Raw genomic sequence first — 19385 nt, 5'->3', positions numbered from 1 at the left:
CACCAAGGCTGCCAGTTCTTAATGGCACTCTGGGGGAAGCCACTATGCTGGCAAACACACCCAGGGCCTGTATGCATTGCATCTTCCTGAGCTGAGTGCCAGAGATAAAGAGCCCGAGCTCTTGTGTAACGATAGCATTGTTGATTTCTGGCTCTTGGTCTGAGCTCCTAATCTTTTCCTTCTGAGACATTAAAATCAGGCAGTTACAGGGCGCCTGGGTGGTTCAGATGGTTAAACGTCTGCCTTCGGCTCGGGTCATGATCCCAGAGTCCTGGGATCGAGTCCCACATCGGGCTCCCGGCTCAGCGGGGAGCCTGCTTCTCCCTCTGACCCTCTCCCCTCTCATGCTGTTTCTCTCTCACTCGCTCTCTAAAAAATAAATAAAATCTTTAAAAAAAAAATCAGGCAGTTACAGTCAATGGGTCTTCCTTTTCAGAGGATTGCTTCAGTTGAATGTTCAGGCATACAGACGATTAGGGAGGTACGGCTGGGAGACACCATCGGTAGACTTTACATACCTTAAGTAGACTGGGCACCTGATTCATGCTTGTGACTCATTAACTTATCCAGATGTTAGGACACTCCCTAAGAGGCCCTCACTGGTGGCTCTTATTGCTGCAAAGTCCCATCTTGCCCTTCCATGCTGCAATCATCAAGCATTAGAATATTCTTTCTTTTTATTTACTTTCCACACGTTTTCTCCCCTTTGGGTTTTGGTGATTTCACCCGCAGCTGCTCATTATTACACTAGATGGAGTGTCTGCAAAGAAATGCCCATGTTCTGGTTGTATTTGTGTTTCTTCCTTTAATGAAACGCTTTATTAAGGGTACTCTGTGTCACCCGCATTTACTTTCTTTTTTTTTTCACCTGCATTTTCTATGTTGCTACTTGCTTGGCAAGATGAAGCCGGAATGAGGTGTACACGCTGGTCTTCTCCAAGAGGGAAAGACTGAGGAATTTTAGGGATGGACTAACTTTGTATTCATTGAAAAGTACACTCTCCAGAATCCTTAGATATGCCAAGGATTCACATCTAAAGGCAGAGCCCCTGATTCAAGAATTACCCCAGAGAGGGGGCTTTTAATCCCCATTCAGCCAAGCATTCCACGGTGATTCCTACTGGAGGAACTTGCAGGGCATTTTCACTGCCACTGCACAGGGTGGGGGGAAGGGCAAGGGTTCACAGAGGACTGATGTACCTTTTCTTTAAGATTTTCCAACATTTTTTCCACCTGCAACTTGTCATCCTTGACTTTTTCAAGTTCAGCTTCTTTCCTTTTGTATTCCTCTTGGACTTTGAGTAGATGCTACAAGACAGACCAAAGACAATCAAGTCTTGGGGAGCCACAATTCATTTAAAAACCCTGGCTGAAGTTGGACAGTAGGCTGGCCTCCCTCACTTTCTCCCAGCCCACACAATCATTTCTCCATGCAGAGATACCAAAGGGAAAATCAAGGTACTTTTTCACTTAAAGTTATTTTATCTAGTTCTTAAGAACTTCCTTAGGATTTGTTCATATTTTAGAAAGCATCTGAGAAATTAACTGATCTAATCACTTAACTTTTCTATTCCAGCCAGGGGTAAGGATAGGGTATAGTGTTAATCCCATGTGGACAATATCTTGATTGCTGCATACAACTTAATGTTGTAAAGCATTCTTTCAAATAGCCATTTTCCAAGCCAAGTTCAATTTCTGTGAGGAAAACATTTCACAGATGTTTGTTTCCACATCAGTAGGCAAGGAACTGGATTCATCATCATTAACGATTACAAAAATATTACTTATTTAGCATCTAACATGTGTCACACATTGTGGATAAGGTTTTGTATGTGTGATCTCATATAAACCTCAAGTAACCCTATGATACATAATCCTGAGGATTACAGAGGTTTAGTGCTTTGCCTTAGGCCATTCAGATAGTAAGTGGCAGAGCTGGGATTTAAACCCAGGTTGGGTCAACACCATAGTCCATGCTCTTAACCACTATGTTAGACTATACTTCTTTTTGGGATAAGATGGGAGAACCTTTATCTTGTTTACAAGGCTATTTTCCAATAAAAAGTAATCAAAATGAGCAAAATTAATTTGTCAGGATGTAGAGACCTAATTTTCTCAGAGGTCTCTGAAGTGATGAAATGAAGAAAAAAAAGTTCATCATCTTTAAATTGTATTTCAGTAGCAGAACTGTCTTTCTGTGGAATGGTTTCAAAATCAAGGTAAGAGAGAAAAGCAACAAAAAATGTTTCCAAAGTTTTGCTTTTCAGAGGCTTGCAAAAGACCATTGGAAGAGCTAAAAGACACACAACACAATATATGTTGTCAAAATTCTTTGAAGTCTAGCTGAAGAGATGCATTTTTTTGGTGGAAAGATCTCAGATATAATTTACATGTTCTAATTAAATTCCATAGTGACAGTAAAAGGAAGGTAAGCATTACTTCACACATTGTGCTAATAGGAAAGGTGAAATATCAATGTGATATTGCTTGTCACACAGAAAGACAGTGGTAGCAGAAGTAATAGGAACACAGGGCTCTTAGTGCCAGAAGGGACTCCTTGTTCACAATTTGTGATTTCTAGCCAACAATAAGCTTTGCCCTAGATAATTCAAAGGCATACAATTAAAAAATTATTGCTCAATTTAAATTGTAAGGAAAATGGCTGGTCACCTGGCAAGATAGAAGAGGATAGTACCCTTACTCAAAAATACTACTCCTTTATTAAGATGAGAACAGATGGTGATATCTTTTTCTTTTAAATTGTAGGCTCACTGTGGTGATGGTTACATAAAACATCTAGACATTGAACATCTAATACACACTGTTGTATTTGAATGCAATTACAGTTGGATGCACTTATTTACTTTACTTTTTATACTTGGAATAATGTGCAGGTAAACTCATTCACATAAATGACTCTGAAAACAACACAAAATAAAAGCAAATTGATATTATGTGCCCAAAGCATTGATACTGAAAAAGCAAGGGTAGGATTCCTGCCATTTCTCCTAACAGGCTGTATGGTCCAGCACTGGATCAAGTAGATACTACTTTTTCATATCTAAGTAAGTGAGGTTCTTCAAAGACCCCGAGGCCCTGTCCAGATCCCAAAGCACCTTCTGAAGCAGAAAGAAAAGATTAGATTATGTTCGGTGTAGTTTTACTGTCAAGTATTTTTCACTGAATGTACATCCTTTGAAAACTGTTACCTCTGTATTGGCCAGAATATTTCATTCACCATAACATAATCCCTTCCTAGTCTATGCCAGAGAACAGAATATCAAGAAAATAAGAGGTTTGCTATTCTCTTTGCTGGCATGGGACCTTTTTCCAGTTGAGGAGCTGATGCTAGCTTTCCTAAAAGCTCAGAAAACCAAAGGGCCTTTACCTGTTGCATTCCTTGCAGGGCTTGCTGCAGGAGTTTCAGCTGCTGTTCCTTGTTTGGGTCGTCTTCTCTGGGGGCTTTGCCTTGTTCTTGCTTGAGCAATTCTACCTCATTCCGATAGGCATCGAGCTGCCAACGGAGGCTGTCATTTTCTTCCTTCAGAGCTTCTGCCTGTGATACTAAGGCTAACCAATCAATATAAAGTCGAACATCCATCTATCCATATTCTTTGTGGTTCACCTTAGTACCATGAAAACTTGGTAGTTTTTAATTGACATGTATAAAAAGTCTCTTGAGCAACTTTAGGTTTGAGGTGGCATGGCAGCAAGAGATGGACACAAAAGCACACAGAACCATTTTTGTAAAGGAACGCAGGATTCCAACACCCTGAAATCATCATCATGCTTCATATTTGTCACCCCAAATATAACTCAGATATTCCCAGCTAACATTGGTCATTTTTATTTGGAAGGCAGCAAATGATAAGAGCTCTGTAATGATAAAGTGTAGGGCTAATTGTCTTGAACTGATGACTGTCCACACGATAATTTTGCAGGGCAGTTGTTTTTAAAAATGTAACATTTATTGTCCCACAGAGGAAAGGTAAATGTAAAAATTAAGACACAAGACTTCTGGTTTCTGGTCTAGTGTGTAAGGAGTTTAGAAGTCACCACTCCATCCTAACGACAAATAAAAAGCTGAATAAACTGAAAAATCAACAACTCATCTTAGATCCATAAGAGAAGTGATGTCACAGGGCAAACTGCTGCCCCTGAAACTGGAGAGACAGGAGAATCCAAAGAATCACAACTTACCAGACCAGAAACCTATGAGCAGTAAGCTCCACAGGAACTTGTGGCAAGTAAAAAAATCTAAATTGTAATTGGCTAATTGTTGGAGGCTCAGTGTGGACAAGTCTGAGATTTAAAAAGTCCAGAGGGACCCAGTCATAGTGAAGTCTCTATCCTTTTGTGAATTTTATCTCTAGGAGCATAACCATGTCCTTACAGTGAATATTGGAGAAAAATCCCCTTGTGCTTCCATCAGGGGGAGGGGAAAAGAAACCATTTTGAAATACACCAGAGCACTTTGTTCTTCTTAACAAGGCCTGCCATCAGAAGAAACTATTTTACCAGAGCCTAACCTGCTAGGGTATTACCAGAGTCTAATTGACCTGGAGAAGGGAAATACCCAAGTATAGCTCCCCCCAGCCATCCTGCCCCAAGTAAGGGGGGAGAAAAAACTGAGAAACACTTGTGAAATCACAGTCCAGAGGTAAATGCTCACTAAAAGACTGAGACCTAATCACAGGACTAGAGAATGCTTCCCCACACTTAACTACCATACCACTAAAGTCCTGTTTACTGGAGTTCTTTTCACCCAGCACATCATGTCCAGATTTCAACAAAAGATTACAAGGCGTACTAAAAGGTAAACAAACAAACAAACACAGTTTAAAGAGACTGAATGGGGATCAGAACAAAAGGCAGATATGGCATGAATGTTGGAATTATCAGACCAGGAATATAAAACAGCTGTGATTAGTATGCTAAGGGCTTTAATGGGAAAAGTAGATACCATGAAAGAACAGATGGATAATGTAAACAGAGAGATGGAAGTTCTAAGGAAGAATCAAATAGACATGCAAAAGATAAAAAATAATACTGTAACAGAACTGAAAAATGCCTTGGATGGGCTTATTAAAAGACTTGACATGGCTGAGAGAAGAATCTCTGAGCTTGAGGGTATGACAATAGAAACTGCCTAACCTGAAAAGCAAAGAGAAAAAAGCATCAAAAAAACCCCAAGCAGAATATCCAAGAACTACAGGACAACCACAAAAGATACCTGTCGTAAGAATATTAGAAGGGAAAGAAAGAGAGAAGGGAATAGAAGCAATAGGTGAAGCAATAATGGCTGAACTTTCCCCCCAAATTATTATCAGACACCAAACCACAGATCCACGAAGTTCAGAGAAATCAAACAGGATAAATGCCAAAAAATTAGACCTGAAAAGACACCTCACCAAAGTATATCAATGGCAAGTAAGCATCATCATATGTCATATGTCATACATCATTAGGGAATTACAAATTAAAAGAACAATGAGATACCACTACACACCTATCAGAATGGCCAAAATCCAAAACAATGACAACACCAAGTGCTGACAAGGATGTGGAGCAAACAGAAACTCTCCTTCATTGCTGGTGGGAATGCAAAATATTACTGGCACTTTGGAAGATACTTTGGCAATTTCTTATAAAACTAAACATACTCTTACCATATAATCCAGCAATCATGTTCCCTCATATTTACCCAAGTGAACTGAAAACTTACATCCCCACAAAAATATGCACACGGATTTTATAGTAGATTTCTTCTGGCAATTTTATAATTGCCCCAACTTGGAAACAACTACAATGTTCTTCAGTAGATTAATGGGTAAACAAACTGTGGTACATCCAGAAATGGAATATTATTCAGTGCTAAAAAGGAATGAGTGATCAAGCCATGGAAAGACCTGGAGGAAATGTAAATGCATATTACTAAGTGAAAGAAGGCAATTGAAAAGGCTACATAACTGTATGATTCCAACTATACGGCATTCTGAAAAGGCAAAACAATGGAGTCAGTAAAAAGATTAAAAAAAAAAAAAAACCTAACCTGGTTGCCAGGGGTTAGGGGGGAGGGAAGAATGAATAGGCAGAGCACAGACGATTTTTAGGGCAGTGGAACTATTCTGTATGATACTATAATGGTAGATACATACATTTTAAACATTTGTCCAAACCCATAGAATGTACACCAAGAGTGAACTCTAATGCAAACTATGAACTTTGGGTGATAATGATGTATTTGCTGATTATAAACAATGTACCCCTGTGGGTGCAGGATGTCAGTAGTGGTGGGGGACTATGTATGTGTGTGGGGGAGACAGGGGTACTTGGAAACTATTTACTTCTTGTTCAATATTGTTGTAAATCTAAGACTTCTCTAAAAAATTAATTTATTAATTAAAAAACCCCCTAAGACACAAGAGGAAAACTTGGTTAGCTTTATTTATGGTTATGGCACATTTTTCAAGGCCAAAAATCAGAAAAACTATTATAAAATATTTAATCAGAGGATTTTCATTCATTCAACAAACACTGAGTATCTTCCCTGTACCAGGCTTATGATAATGATAAAAAATGAGATTCCACTAATCTCTGTGGTTCACAGTCCAAATTAACGGAAACATTTGTAGTTTATTCCTTTTTTGATTCCTAACACAGCATAAAGCCCAGAAAAGAGATGTTAGCAAAATGGATCAAAATTACAAACCTGTATATTAAATGTATAAGAATGTTAAAAGGCAACTTGTCAAAGGTGTGAATTTTTTCAGCTACTTATGGGGAGGGACTTTGGGTACAAGAAAGTAAACAAAAGTAATGCAAATCAAATCTTCAAGATTATTACCCATAAGTGGTGGAAGAAGAGTTCTCTAAAGGTATTTCAAAGATAAGATTCATTCTCTACAATAAATGGAAAGAAGTTGTGCTTTACAAAGATGAAATATATAGAAGAAAACCATATTCTGAGGGAGAAAACACCCCATTCCTAAAAGAAAGCTGCTTTGGAGGGGGGCGGGTGTGGGGTTTAATTCTGCGCTTTCAACCTGAGGGTTTTCCTGAAACAATCAGGTACCAATGCAGGCTGATGTAATCAGATTGTCTATCCAAATTAGAGAGCGGCAACCCTTCCTATTACATGTTCTCTTGCTTTCTGTGAATGGCTATGCAATTATCCTGATACGGCAGTTTGAACCTTGTATTTTAGTTTTTAAAAGAAATTACAAAAACCTTTGGCATGGCACATTCATTGTATGTTTGGTTTTATTATGTATCTTAATTTTTGCTGTAATCATACAGCTTTTGTGTCTTTGAAGAGAAAGCTGTTACACAGAGAGTTGAAGTCCCAGCGCTGTAAATACTATCTATCCTTGCCATCTCTCCCAGCAGCTGGGATACCTGTCGTCAGACGGGCAGCATTCCTCACAATCACAGCACTAAAAGAAGATGCTAAAAGTGAAGATGACTGTATATAGGAAAGTGTATGGCAGAAGAGAAATGAGCTATCTGCCAAACGGGAAGAAATATTTGATTTGCTCGTTGGGTCAGTACCAAGGATAGCATCTCGAGCTGGAGTTCCGCTGAATAACACAGAGGTTCCACTGTAAATCAAGTGACTGCTACAGATAGACAGTTATTCATTTCTGCTTTGGTTTGCATGTTTGTCCTCTGGCAAGGCATATGGCTCAATACTAAATAGTGATATTTCATCTTCCTCTTTTGTTTCTTCTTGTACTGCAGGCTAGTGATTACGCTCATGTCTTATGAGTCATGTGGAGAAACGTGGAAAAGGGCAGAGATCTAGGAGAATGGTTAGAGGCATAGTCTCCAGTTTAAATGTGAAAATATTTTCCCTCTGAGCAAATGAGGAGGAGAGACTGCTTCTCTCCCCGGGGGAAAGGGCATGCTGATGAGTGGAGATAGATTCCTGCAGCCAAGTGAGAACAGATAATAATCTCCTCAGTTTGGACCTGTCACTAAGTAAAAGAGAATGTGATCTCCTCTAATGCCACCAGGGCACCTTACTTACGAAATGTATTTCCCACTCTCTGAAATGAGGGTTTTTGTCATTTTAATGAGGACACCAAGTCTTTACTTTCACAGACTTAATATTAATTGGGCCCATTTCTGAAGTTGGATTTCTTTGTACATTGCCAGAACATTGAAAAGTTCAATATTACCTTTTAATAATATGTTTGAGTAGGTGAATCCATCAGTCTTGATACTAAAGAGCAGAGTACAGTGAATTTATTCATATCTTGCCATCATTAGTTCTCAGCTGCTCCTTTTTGACTATTTCCTATGTGGGAAAAACATTTCTCTTTATGGGGATGGCTCCTCAGATCTGAAGGCTGCCAGTTCATCATGGCAATATGAAAGTACGAAGGTAGCTGTGAATGCCTCTTTTTAGAGGAGCTACTCAGAGCAAAATCCCAGATATGTTTTTCTATGACAAAAGATCTAAAAGGATCTTGTGCCATTAAAAAAATAATGCCGAAGTTTCTTCGGTGGTACAAATAAAACAAAAAAAATTTTTTTAAAGATTTTATTTATTTATTTGACAGAGAGACAGTGAGAGAGGGAACACAAGCAGGTGGAGTGGGAGAGGGAGAAGCAGGCTCTCCACTGAGCAGGGAACCCGATGCGGGGCTGGATCCCAGGACCCTGGGATCATGACCCGAGCCAAAGGCAGATGTTTAACGACTGAGCCAACCAGGCACCCCACAACAAAAATTTTAATGGAAGAAAATTCAGGGGGTTGGCCACCCTCACAAAGCTGCATTACAAGAGATGCACCAAATTATTGAAGGAAGATGTGTAACAAATGTTACCAAATTATAGAAGGGAAAATGTGCAACATTCCTCTCAAGGGTCCTAAAAAAAATTTGAGCTGGAGCGATTCACAAAGAGAAAAAGCCAAAAAGAACAAAGTTGAAAGAGAGAGGGAGATGATATGAGTGGTTGCAGACCAGTTGAGGGAAATTTTTAAGTGAGTTCCCTGACCTCCCAAAGCCTTGCTTTCCTTACCTCTGCAGGTTATTACTCCAAGGAGGCTTCTACCAGTATGGATGCACCAGGAACTTCTCTGTTTCTCCTCTGAGATCTCTAAATTCACCTCCCAAACAGTATCTTTATCTGTCAGTTACCTCATTGCCCCTCATCACCCTGAGACACGGCTCTCTTTCTTTGCTGGGACCTTTAATCTCTTGGAGTGGCCAACTTCACCCAGTCCATTAACTATTTTCTGGCTAAACAGATTCCACTGCAAATTCCTTAGTACTCTATATTCCTTCACCCTCCTGAAAACCTTTGGCCAGTCTTACCATGTCAATTCCTAGCTCATAGTCACTCGGCTCAACTTTGTCTGCACCTTATCCTGGGCTGCAGAGGACTCTTATAGGAAGTTGCAGAGCTGGGCAGTCCTGGTCAATACAGACTCATGTTGGTCCTTGCTAGTGGGTCTCTTACCTCTCACTGATTTCTTCCTTCCATCCTGCCCAGGGTATTTATTCCAGGTCTGCTCCTGTCTCCCCATGGTCTCATTTCCAAAGCATTTCCCTAATCAATGGTTGACCAATCTCTGGGTATATGGAGAAGCATGGAATGCATACATACTTTTAGCTTCATTTCTCTTGTCTCAGAGGAAGAGGGTTCTCCCCTCTCTAAAGAAAACTCCATCTGAGTTTGGATCACTTCCCATTCTTCTCCAGGATTCTACTTCCATAATTACCCATAAGTACTCTTTCACTCTCAAGCATCTTCAACCTCACTCTCTCCATGGCCTCCTTCCCTTCTATTGAACAACAAACAACAACTTAACTTTAACTTTGTCACCCATTCTAGTTGCCATTTATAATGCCTGCATTTCTTTTGCTCAGTACCCAACTTTTTGGCCTGTGTCCACTTTCTCTCCTTAATGCCGTATGTTCTGGCCCCTATCTCTATCACCCTACTAAAATAGTTCTTGCTCAATGCTGTCCTTAATTCCTTTCTTCTTTGTATTATCTGATAATGTTGATTATTCCTACTTCTATAAATTCTTCTTGTTTTTCTAGTTTTCTTCCAGCCTCTTAGGCTGCTCTTTCCCTTTTTTTTTTTTTTTAAAAAAAGGTTTATTTATTTGTTTGTTTATTTATTTATTTAGAGAGGGGGTGGGGGGAAGGGCAGAGAATCCTCAAGCAGACTCCCCACTGAGTGTGGAGCCTGACATGGGGCTCGATCCCAGGACCCTGAGATCATGACCTGAGAGTCCAATGCTTAACCGACTGAGCCACCCAGGTGCTCCTAGACTGTTCTTTTTCTAACTGCTCTGCAAACTCCTCTTTCTTTCCTTCTCCCTTACTGTGGGTAGCCACCAAAGTCTGTATTTAACCCTTTGCTGTTCTTTCTCTCACTTGTCTTTCACATTCATTTATTCATATCCTCCAAGCTTCAGCCAACAACTCTGTACTACCATCTTCTATTCCTTCTACTTTCTTGAACACTGATTTGAATATAAATCCTTTATTTCCTAACTACCTACTGTCTGAAACTGATCTCATATTCTACAAATCAGTCCCATGCAACAGTCCATTTCTGTCAATGTTACTAGTATGTGCTTAATTTGTAACACCCCCCCAAAAAAACTCTATGTTGAAGCCCTCAGTATGTGGCCTTATTTGGAAATAGGCTCTTTACAGAGGTAATCAAGTTAAAATGAGGTCATTTGGGTGGGCTTATGGACTAGTATACTTATAGAAAGGAGAAATTTGGACACAGAGACATGCAAACAGGGAGAATGTCATGTAAACATGAATGCAGAGATTGGGGTGATGCATCTACAAGCCAAGGAGTGTCAAAGATTGCCAACAAACCATCAGAAGCTAGGAGAGAGGCATGGAACAGATTCTCCCTCACAGCCCTCAAGAGGAATACACCCTGATGACACCTTAATCTCAGACTTCTGGCTTCCAGAACTGTGAGGCAATAAACTCTGTTGCTTAAGCCACTCAGTTTGTGGTACTTTGTTGCAGTAGCCCTAGAGAACTAATATGACCACTGACCCTCCAATCTCCCAGACTAGAAAACCTAGCCTCATCTCAGGTTCTTGCTTTTTCTTCATCATCTATATCCAATCTGGCGCCAAAGACTTTAGTTATTCTTCTGAAGTGACTCCTAGCATCTTTAATCTCATATTTTCTGTTACATCCTTTTATTTTACTATTTTATCTCAGTTCCTGTTACCTTCACTCTAGTCCTGGGCTTCATCATTTTATATCTAAATTCCTATAAAAGTCTCTGGCAGGTCTCTCTTTCTCCAAAATTTATTTCCTAAAATATATAATTCATGTTGCTTTTATCATACTAGTGCCATGACTGAGACATGCTTATAGTGCCATGTTGTCTATTATGGTAAATGTAACCTTGGCATTCATGGTTCCCCATAATCTGGATCCATCTTGTCCACTCAATCTTTTATTCCCCTATACCCATCATCTTTATTTCTCTCTCTGAGCCATGTTCCTTCTCCTCTCCTGCCTCCACATCAAGATACTTTCTTACGCTCCTCATCCAAACCTTCATCTTTTTTTTTTAATTTTATTTTATTTTATTATGTTATGTTAATCACCATACCACCTGTTCATCTTTCAAGATCCCAATCAGCTTTCACTGAATGCAACTACTCTGGCTACACTGCATTCTCTTGGCCTTGCTGCATTCTAATCAGTATCTTACAGGTTACAACCAAGTGGTATTTCTTATATTTATGTAAATTTACACATATTGTACCTCTATTTCCATAAGCTTATAGGATGCAGTCCTTGTTAATTAATTGATCAAACTTTTAAAGAGGGAATAATGAGAGGTGGGGAGAGGGAAGGAAGGAGACTGGAAACCAAGAGAAGTGAAAACTTTGGCTAGAACAATGAAGGAGAATGAGTCTCAGTCAATGTTTTCCAAATGTGCTCCCTGGACACAGGGATGCCTGATAAAAAAATGCAAATTCCTGAACTTCATTACAGACCTACTTAATCAAACCCTGCAGCCCAGAAATCTTATTTTTTAAAGGTAACCCAATGATGCTTATAGATACCAAATCTGAGAACCACTAGTCTAAGTGGAAAAGGCAGACAATAGATGCAGAAAAGGAACAGGCGTTCTTAGGTTTACTGGGCACATGTACTTCCCATCATGGCTAACAATAGAATGAAAATAGTTTTATACTATCATGATTTGCTTTGATGTGATTTCCCCTCTTCAACACATTGCTTTGAGCACAGCAGTCCTTTCTTCCATGGCAAGGTTTCCAGTACTGCATCACAAATATGGGCTGGGTAATACAGAGTCCCCGGAAGAATAGAAATTTTGTGGTACTCCAAGGAAAGGTAACTGAGACTGCTAGGCTAGCTGTGACTCTTACTTTCTTTGGGAAGTAGAATTTAACCAGACACATGCTCTAGGCTCCTGGAATTCAAGTTTGGTAGCATGGAGAGAGAAAAAAACAACTCTGAGATCTAGTGCTTAAGCTTTTAATTGGAACCACGTGAAACTAAAACATGTAGCTGATTTAGATAAAACCTGAGGACCTGCTTACTGGCTCACACTGAGCAGGATTTCTGCAGTTGACTACTACAGAAGCAAGATAACAAAATTAGATACGATCGAGGGGAAGAAAAATGCACAAAAGTCCTTGAATTAAAATGAACTGAAACCTTCTGGGAGAAAAGCTCTTTGGTAAGCTCCATTAAGTCTATTGTAGATAGCTTTATTTGACAAAGCAGGATCCTGGCATGTGGAACAGGAAAGAAAATAGCTATAAGATGATCTGTCAGGGAGTTTCCAGTCTCTAAACGAATAAGATTCTGTGCAGTAGCCAATACAGCTTTTAACTCAAAAGAGATACAGAAGCAAAATGCAATTATATAACACTAGTAAGTGCATTTAATCTGAATCTCCCATACACCCCCCTGCCGAATAACTCCTCAAATTCAGCAATTTATCAAGCAAATACTCAAACTGATGGTCACGTTAATTTCAGGGGAACACTGGATTAATGCTGTATACAATACTGCAGATACTGAGATGGAGACAGTTCTATAAGTCAAAGATTAGTCAGCTATAAAACATCTTGGCTAAGCACTTAACTAATTTGAATAACTCAATTATTATGAAACTCTTTTGTTTTTTTAGCTATAAGTTTATAGTATGTGTTTGCAGTAATTAGTTCACTGTTCTGAAAATGCTATCTACTGATTACAAAGGATTTATTCAATATATATGGAGGTTTAGATGTTTAGGGATCTAACATATGGCAGAAATAGAGGAAATTCAGATGTAACAGCTACAAATGCCTTTTTAAAAGTCTGAGTTGATAGCTTTCTTTCCTTAAGAGTTTCTGTTCATGGAGTGAAGATTCTAGGACCACTCAAGTGGCTATAAAGCTGCTGACTTCAATATGCAAGTACTGAAACCAAGAAATTCTGATTTGCATTATAATCAACCAGTTCTCTGTCGGTCTCTGTCTCTGTCTCTGTCTCCATCTCTGTCTCTGTCTCTCTCTCTCTCTCTCACACACACACACACACACACACACACACACACACACACACACACAGTAGGGACAGTTTACTACAATATCTCTAATGTCTAGCACAGTGCTTGGCATGCAGTAGTTATTAAATGAATGAATGAATTTGTTTAGCCATCCCAACATTCCTGTTAGATGGTTGTATAATGTACTTACAAGGGTGGAACCTGAGCTCAGTGGGACAGAAGTCCTTCCTGAGTCAAGAAGAACACAGTTGGGACTAGAACTCAGGTCCTCTAACTTTAGGTCCAGTGCTTTGTCCACTGTACCTTACTGACTCCTAAGACTGTCTAGAATGGCTTACCTGAAAATACTGGTCTTTTGGCTGATATTTTTATCTCCCTTCTGGTAATTCTCTCCCTGGTTTGCTATGAAATTGAAAGGTGGTATAGTGTCATATTGTTCAACAGGTTTGCCTTATGAGTTCCACTGGGGATCCACATTGTGGCCTGTCTCATGGTGAGGTCCTGACTATACTAAGTAAGAGCAAAAGCTTTTACCCAAACATCTGTCTGTGGACTCCTGTTTGGTTCCCAATAAACCCCTAAGTAACCACAATAAAAGTCAGCAGGTAGGTAGATTGTCATATATTATAGATATTTCCCCTTAGTTGGTAGAGTCTCTTTTAATTTTGTGATTCTTTAAAGAAAAATATTTAATTTATAGGAAGATAAATTTATTAAAAGTATCTTTTATAATTTTATCTTTGGAGAACTTCATCCCAAATTATATAAACAACTCCTATATTTTCCAGAATTTCTTTTGCTATGTTTATTTTTTTTTTACATTTGAATCTTAAATCCATCTGTTACTAATTCTGGTGTAAGGTATACGGGATGTAGGGATCTAACTACTTTTTAAAATGTTTGGCTAGTTGTCTATTTATGTGTAAGCTCTCTTATGATTCCTACTATAGAACATACTATTAACAAATCCAAATCAAGTATAGAACAGTGCTGCCTAAATGTCTAGCCCTCCTAAGGGAAGAAAGTCCACTTTTAATTCGGCACTGTAATGGAAGATGGGAATGAATAAAAAGATCCTTAGCCACAGGGTTGATATTCAGCCACTGTGTACTTATATGGCTTTACCAATTGTTTCTAGCTGGTTCCAGACTTACAGTTTTCTGCCCATAACTTACTGGATGTTAGAAGTTTCAAAATATCATCCCTGCAAGTAGATGTTAGTTAAATGAAACAAAACAGAATTATCTTTACCTGATTCCTCAGTTTCTTTTGTTTCTGTGGTTTCTTCTATTTCGTCATCGGACATCTCCATTTCTTCTTCTCGCCTGATTCCCATTAATTCATCATTATGTATGTTGCGAATTTCCTAAGGTTAAAAGTTATGCTTTGTTGGTGGGAAAGCTTTGAAAATGTTGAAGAAATGAACAGAGTTAAGGATAAGATAAAGCAGGGTTTTTTGACATATGAAAAAACTTCAGAGTACTCTTAAGGCAAGGACAAAGGGGCACATTGGGGCTGAAACTCTCTTGACAGACAAAGCAGACTGTTAACATTGTCTTCCATAAGGCATTTGTTCCATATCCAGAGCTCTGGCAGTTGATGATTCTTATATCCATCCTATATTAGAAAGTACTGTTGGTCATGAAAGGCCTTTTACCTCTTACATGGATTTCTGGACTTTCCTTGAAGGGTTCTGCCATTTTCACCTTCCCATGTCAAATCCTTTAATTTTGCATCTTTCCATCCTCTTCCCTCTCCACTTACAGACTTACTCAATAGAACTCTTAATCTAACTTTTGCACGTTTAGAAGTTACAGCAAAAATGAGCTGTCAGGAGTGAACTTCAATCAGATCAACCCTTCCATGGATAATAACTATACTCTGAACAAAACACAAAATCAAACCAAGCCAAACCCCTAACTACTTGATGGCACTGGAGAGCAGACAAAAGCAGGCATATCCTAAAGAGTGGCTGACACTTGGAAGAAGGATGTGGGTCTCTCAGTTTTTAAGGGCCTTTTAGTCTGACAGCAGACCACAGTTAGCAGCTCACAGAGTAGCTACATTTTTAATAGAAAACCTTGTCTTTACATCCTAAAGAAATCAAGGAGATAGCCACAGGAAAGTGAGGAGGGGATCCCAGAAAGGAGAGAGCCAAAGAGGGAGAGAGATCCAAATTCTGCCTATAATATCTACTCAAATTTCTGCATGACCCTTGAACCATGGAAGCACAGGACAGATTCCAAAGAACACAGCTAAGTCTAAAAGAACTGAACTGAGATTTGAGCTGCCATGTAAGAGACATAATTTCCAGCTTAAATTCAATTAAGTAAATTGACTGTTAAAACCAAAGAAACCGAAGTCAACCTTCTTTGGAAGAACATAACAAAATGAACATAACAGAATATAATCAGAACCTTAAAAGCAAAATATTCAAAAAATGTAGGCAAAGCCCAAGTTACCTGACATACAAAGAACTAGGATGAGATGACCTGTCTTCAAGAGAAAAGATCATCAACAGAAATCAAACTTGAAATGAACCAGATATGGCAGTTAGCAGATAAGGAGTTAAAGCAGCTATTATAACTATCTCAGTGATGGAAAGGAAACATCTCATAATGAATGAAAAGATAGGAAATCTTGGCAGAGAAACAGAAACTTTAAAAAAGAACCAAATAGGGTGCCTGGGTGGCTCAGTCGTTAAGCGTCTGCCTTCGGCTCAGGTCATGGTCCCAGGGTCCTGGGATCGAGTCCCACATCGGGCTCCCTGCTCGGCGGGAAGCCTGCTTCTCCCTCTCCCACTCCCCCTGCTTGTGTTCCTGCTCTCGCTAACTCTCTCTCTCTCTGTCAAATAAATAAATAAAATCTTAAAAAAAAAAAAGAACCAAATAGAAATTCTAAAAATGAAAAATATAATATCCCAAATAAAATTAACTGGATGAGTCTAACTTTACAATAAAGATGGCAGAACAAAGAGAGAACTTAAAGAGAGAACAATACAAATTTATCCAATCTAAAGAACAGAGAGAAACTAACTAGAATCACAGAGAGGAGAGATTAAATGATTCAAGATTCTTGAAGAAAAAATAGTTGAAGATGTCTCAACTTTGATGAAATACATTAATCTATATATTCAAAGAGCTCAGTGAACCCCAAGCAGGAGATGTGTGAAAAAGGTATGTCTAAGAACACCATAGTCAAATTGCTGAAACTAAAACATAAGAGAAACTCTTTAACTCTTTAGTTAGCTAAACTCATTGTGATAAGCATTTCACAATCCATGTAGGTCAAATCATAATGCTGTGCATCTTAAACTTATACAGTACTGTATGTCAGTTCTACTCTCAGTAAAACTGGAAGAATAGAGAAACTCTTAAACGCATCCAGAAAAAAAACAACAACACATTATATACAAGGAGACAATTCAAATACTTTGATTTCTTTCAGAAACAATATAGGCCAGAAGTCAGGGGAACAGTATCTTTAAAGTACAGGAAGAAATAAAAATCACTGTTTATTCAGAATTCTATAAGCAGAGAAAAATTCTTTCAAGAATGAAGATGAATTAAATCTATTTTCAGACAAATGTAAATGCAAGAATTTGTCATCCAAAGATTTGCACTATAAGAAATGTGGAAGAAGTTTCCTCAGGCTGGAGGGAAGTGCTACCAAGCTGTAAACACAGATCTTCATGTAGGCATGGAGAACTTTGGAAATGATGGAGATCACACTGGAAAAGTCACTTTAAAAAAAGTCAGCATGAAAACTGCATTTTGGAGCAGCTTGCAATCATTTAGAGGCCACTTAATGCCTATCAGAGGCTTCTCAGCACTGAGCTGAGAATTCCTTGCCTATGTTAGCCCCAATTGGGCCATAATACAGGAAATATCCAAAGCTGTCTGGTGAAAACTGCTTCCATTTAGGGGGATTATAAATACTTCAAGTGGATTTCTTAATAATTAATGCTATAGTTAATCACTATCTCAACTAATATTCTCATTTTTTATGCCTTTTACCGGGAAAAGTAATAATTTCTATATCAAGATAAGTTTTAGCTACAGATAAATAAAAGTCCCTTTTAAAAACACAAGCCATTCAGTATTTTCACTGGTAGTTAAGAGGTAATAGAAAAATAGAAGTACTAGAAAATAGAACTACCAACATAGCATCTCTCATGTCCTGCAGGGGCATTACTTAAAATAGAAGAAAACAGTGACTTGCTTGAGAAAAATGAAATTTAAAGGGCTGTGTCAAGAGAGAGATTTGCTATGTCTTATTCAAACTCATTGCATAGAGAAGAAAGGAATTGCTCATTTCTAAGAATTCATTCTGTCTCAGGAGTCTGGGTTTCAGTTACCATCAAAGAACAGTTACTGGCAAGGTGATTATAATGAGGTTTGACACTGGCAAAGACCATCTTGTCCTGAATTGCCTGTCATAATGCCTGAGACAGAGAATGTGCCTCAGTTAACGTTTGAATTGAAATGTTGAATTTTGTTTGTTGAGGCTCAACAAAGTCGGGTAGCCTTAGGAGTCTAAAATCATCTTGTAGGGCGCCGGGTTGGCTCAGTTGGTTAAGCATCTGCCTTCGGCTCGGGTCATGATCCCAGGGTGCTGGGATCGAGCCCCATGTTGGGATCCCTGCTCAGCGGGGATCCTTCTTCTCCTTCTCCCTCTGCCTGCTGCTCCCCCTGCTTGTGCTCTCTCTCTGTGTCAAATAAATAAATAAAATCTCTAAAATCATCTTGTGCTACTATATGACAGTAGCTCCCTGTTTTGTTCCTAATTCTCTTTTTAAAAATAATTTAAAACATTACTAGCTTTGTATGACTCTACTTATCCATTGGGCTGATGTCTTCAGGGAGTTCTCCTCAGTGACTCCCAGATCCCTTTGCTGAGCCAGAACTGATGAACACGGTTTGGCTTATTTTCCTCTAAATGCTCTTCAGTTTTCAAATTGTTGCCCCACAAACTATGTCATATGTTCTCATGAAGGACAGAAAGAATAGATTGCTATCTTCATTTTATAGGTTAGGAAATTGAGGTCCACAAAGATTAAATGATTCACTCAAAAGCACAAGGCAGTTTATACCAGCACTCTGAGAAGAATTTCTAGTCTTGAACTGATCACTTAGTAGCTGTGTAATTTGTGTACATCCCTTGACATTTCTGTGTCTCAGTTTCTTCACATGTAAACCATGGCTATCATACCTACTTATTATCCCTTATGGAGTTATGAATGATAAACTGAAATATTACTATTTGCCATTTATATAGCATTTACATTTTTCAAACTCTACACATCTCTTATCTCATTTAATCCTGTAAGACTGGTTTCATTATTATCTCCAATTTAGAGGTGAAGAAATAGAGACTGAGAATGACTCACTAATTGGTCAAAGTTGCAGAGCTGCAATGTGTCAGAGCTGCAATCTAGATTCTCTGACTCCAGATCCAGTGCTCTTTCCACTATACCACATCTACTGGGAAGCTCACGTAAGTGAGGCAACCGACGTGAAAGTGCTTTATAAAATGTAAATGCCTTACAAATGCTATATAAACGTTAAGGACTATGCCAACCTGCTACCACACTAGCAAAGAGGACTCAGAGACAAAGTTGAAAAAGTTGCTGCATACACAGATCAAAAGTGTCAGGGGCTGGGTAAGGAAGCTGCCCATAGGAACAGAAGAACTTGAAGTATAGGTATCACCATTCCAAAGGCAGATACGTGAAAATAAACCTCCCACCTTGGTTTTAAATCTTGGACTCAGGATAGCAACCTAATCACTTCAGACATATTCTATGCTAAAAGTCACCTGAGCACAAGCGCAGAGCTGGGTGTCAACCTTAA

At 38.9% G+C, this 19385-nt stretch overlaps 1 protein-coding gene across 2 annotated transcripts in view; it reads right to left on the bottom strand.

The window, feature by feature from the left end:
* The window catches only part of ENOX2 (ecto-NOX disulfide-thiol exchanger 2), a 75204-nt gene that overhangs the window by 9307 nt on the left and 46512 nt on the right, over positions 1 to 19385 (bottom strand). The window contains exons 8-10 of one of the 2 annotated variants that reach the window (XM_021685673.1): positions 14785 to 14899; positions 3389 to 3570; positions 1201 to 1308 (exon numbers count right to left, since the gene is read on the bottom strand). In XM_021685673.1, coding sequence (XP_021541348.1) covers positions 1201 to 1308; positions 3389 to 3570; positions 14785 to 14899 — 405 coding nt within the window. The remainder of the gene's footprint in view (positions 1 to 1200; positions 1309 to 3388; positions 3571 to 14784; positions 14900 to 19385) is intronic. The other variant, XM_021685679.2, reaches the window with a different exon arrangement.

Source organism: Neomonachus schauinslandi, chromosome X (genome assembly GCF_002201575.2).
Source record: "Neomonachus schauinslandi chromosome X, ASM220157v2, whole genome shotgun sequence".
NCBI classification, from domain to species: domain Eukaryota; kingdom Metazoa; phylum Chordata; class Mammalia; order Carnivora; family Phocidae; genus Neomonachus; species Neomonachus schauinslandi.
Note: the sequence above shows the minus strand (reverse complement) of the source record. Positions and strands in the feature narration are given on the sequence as shown.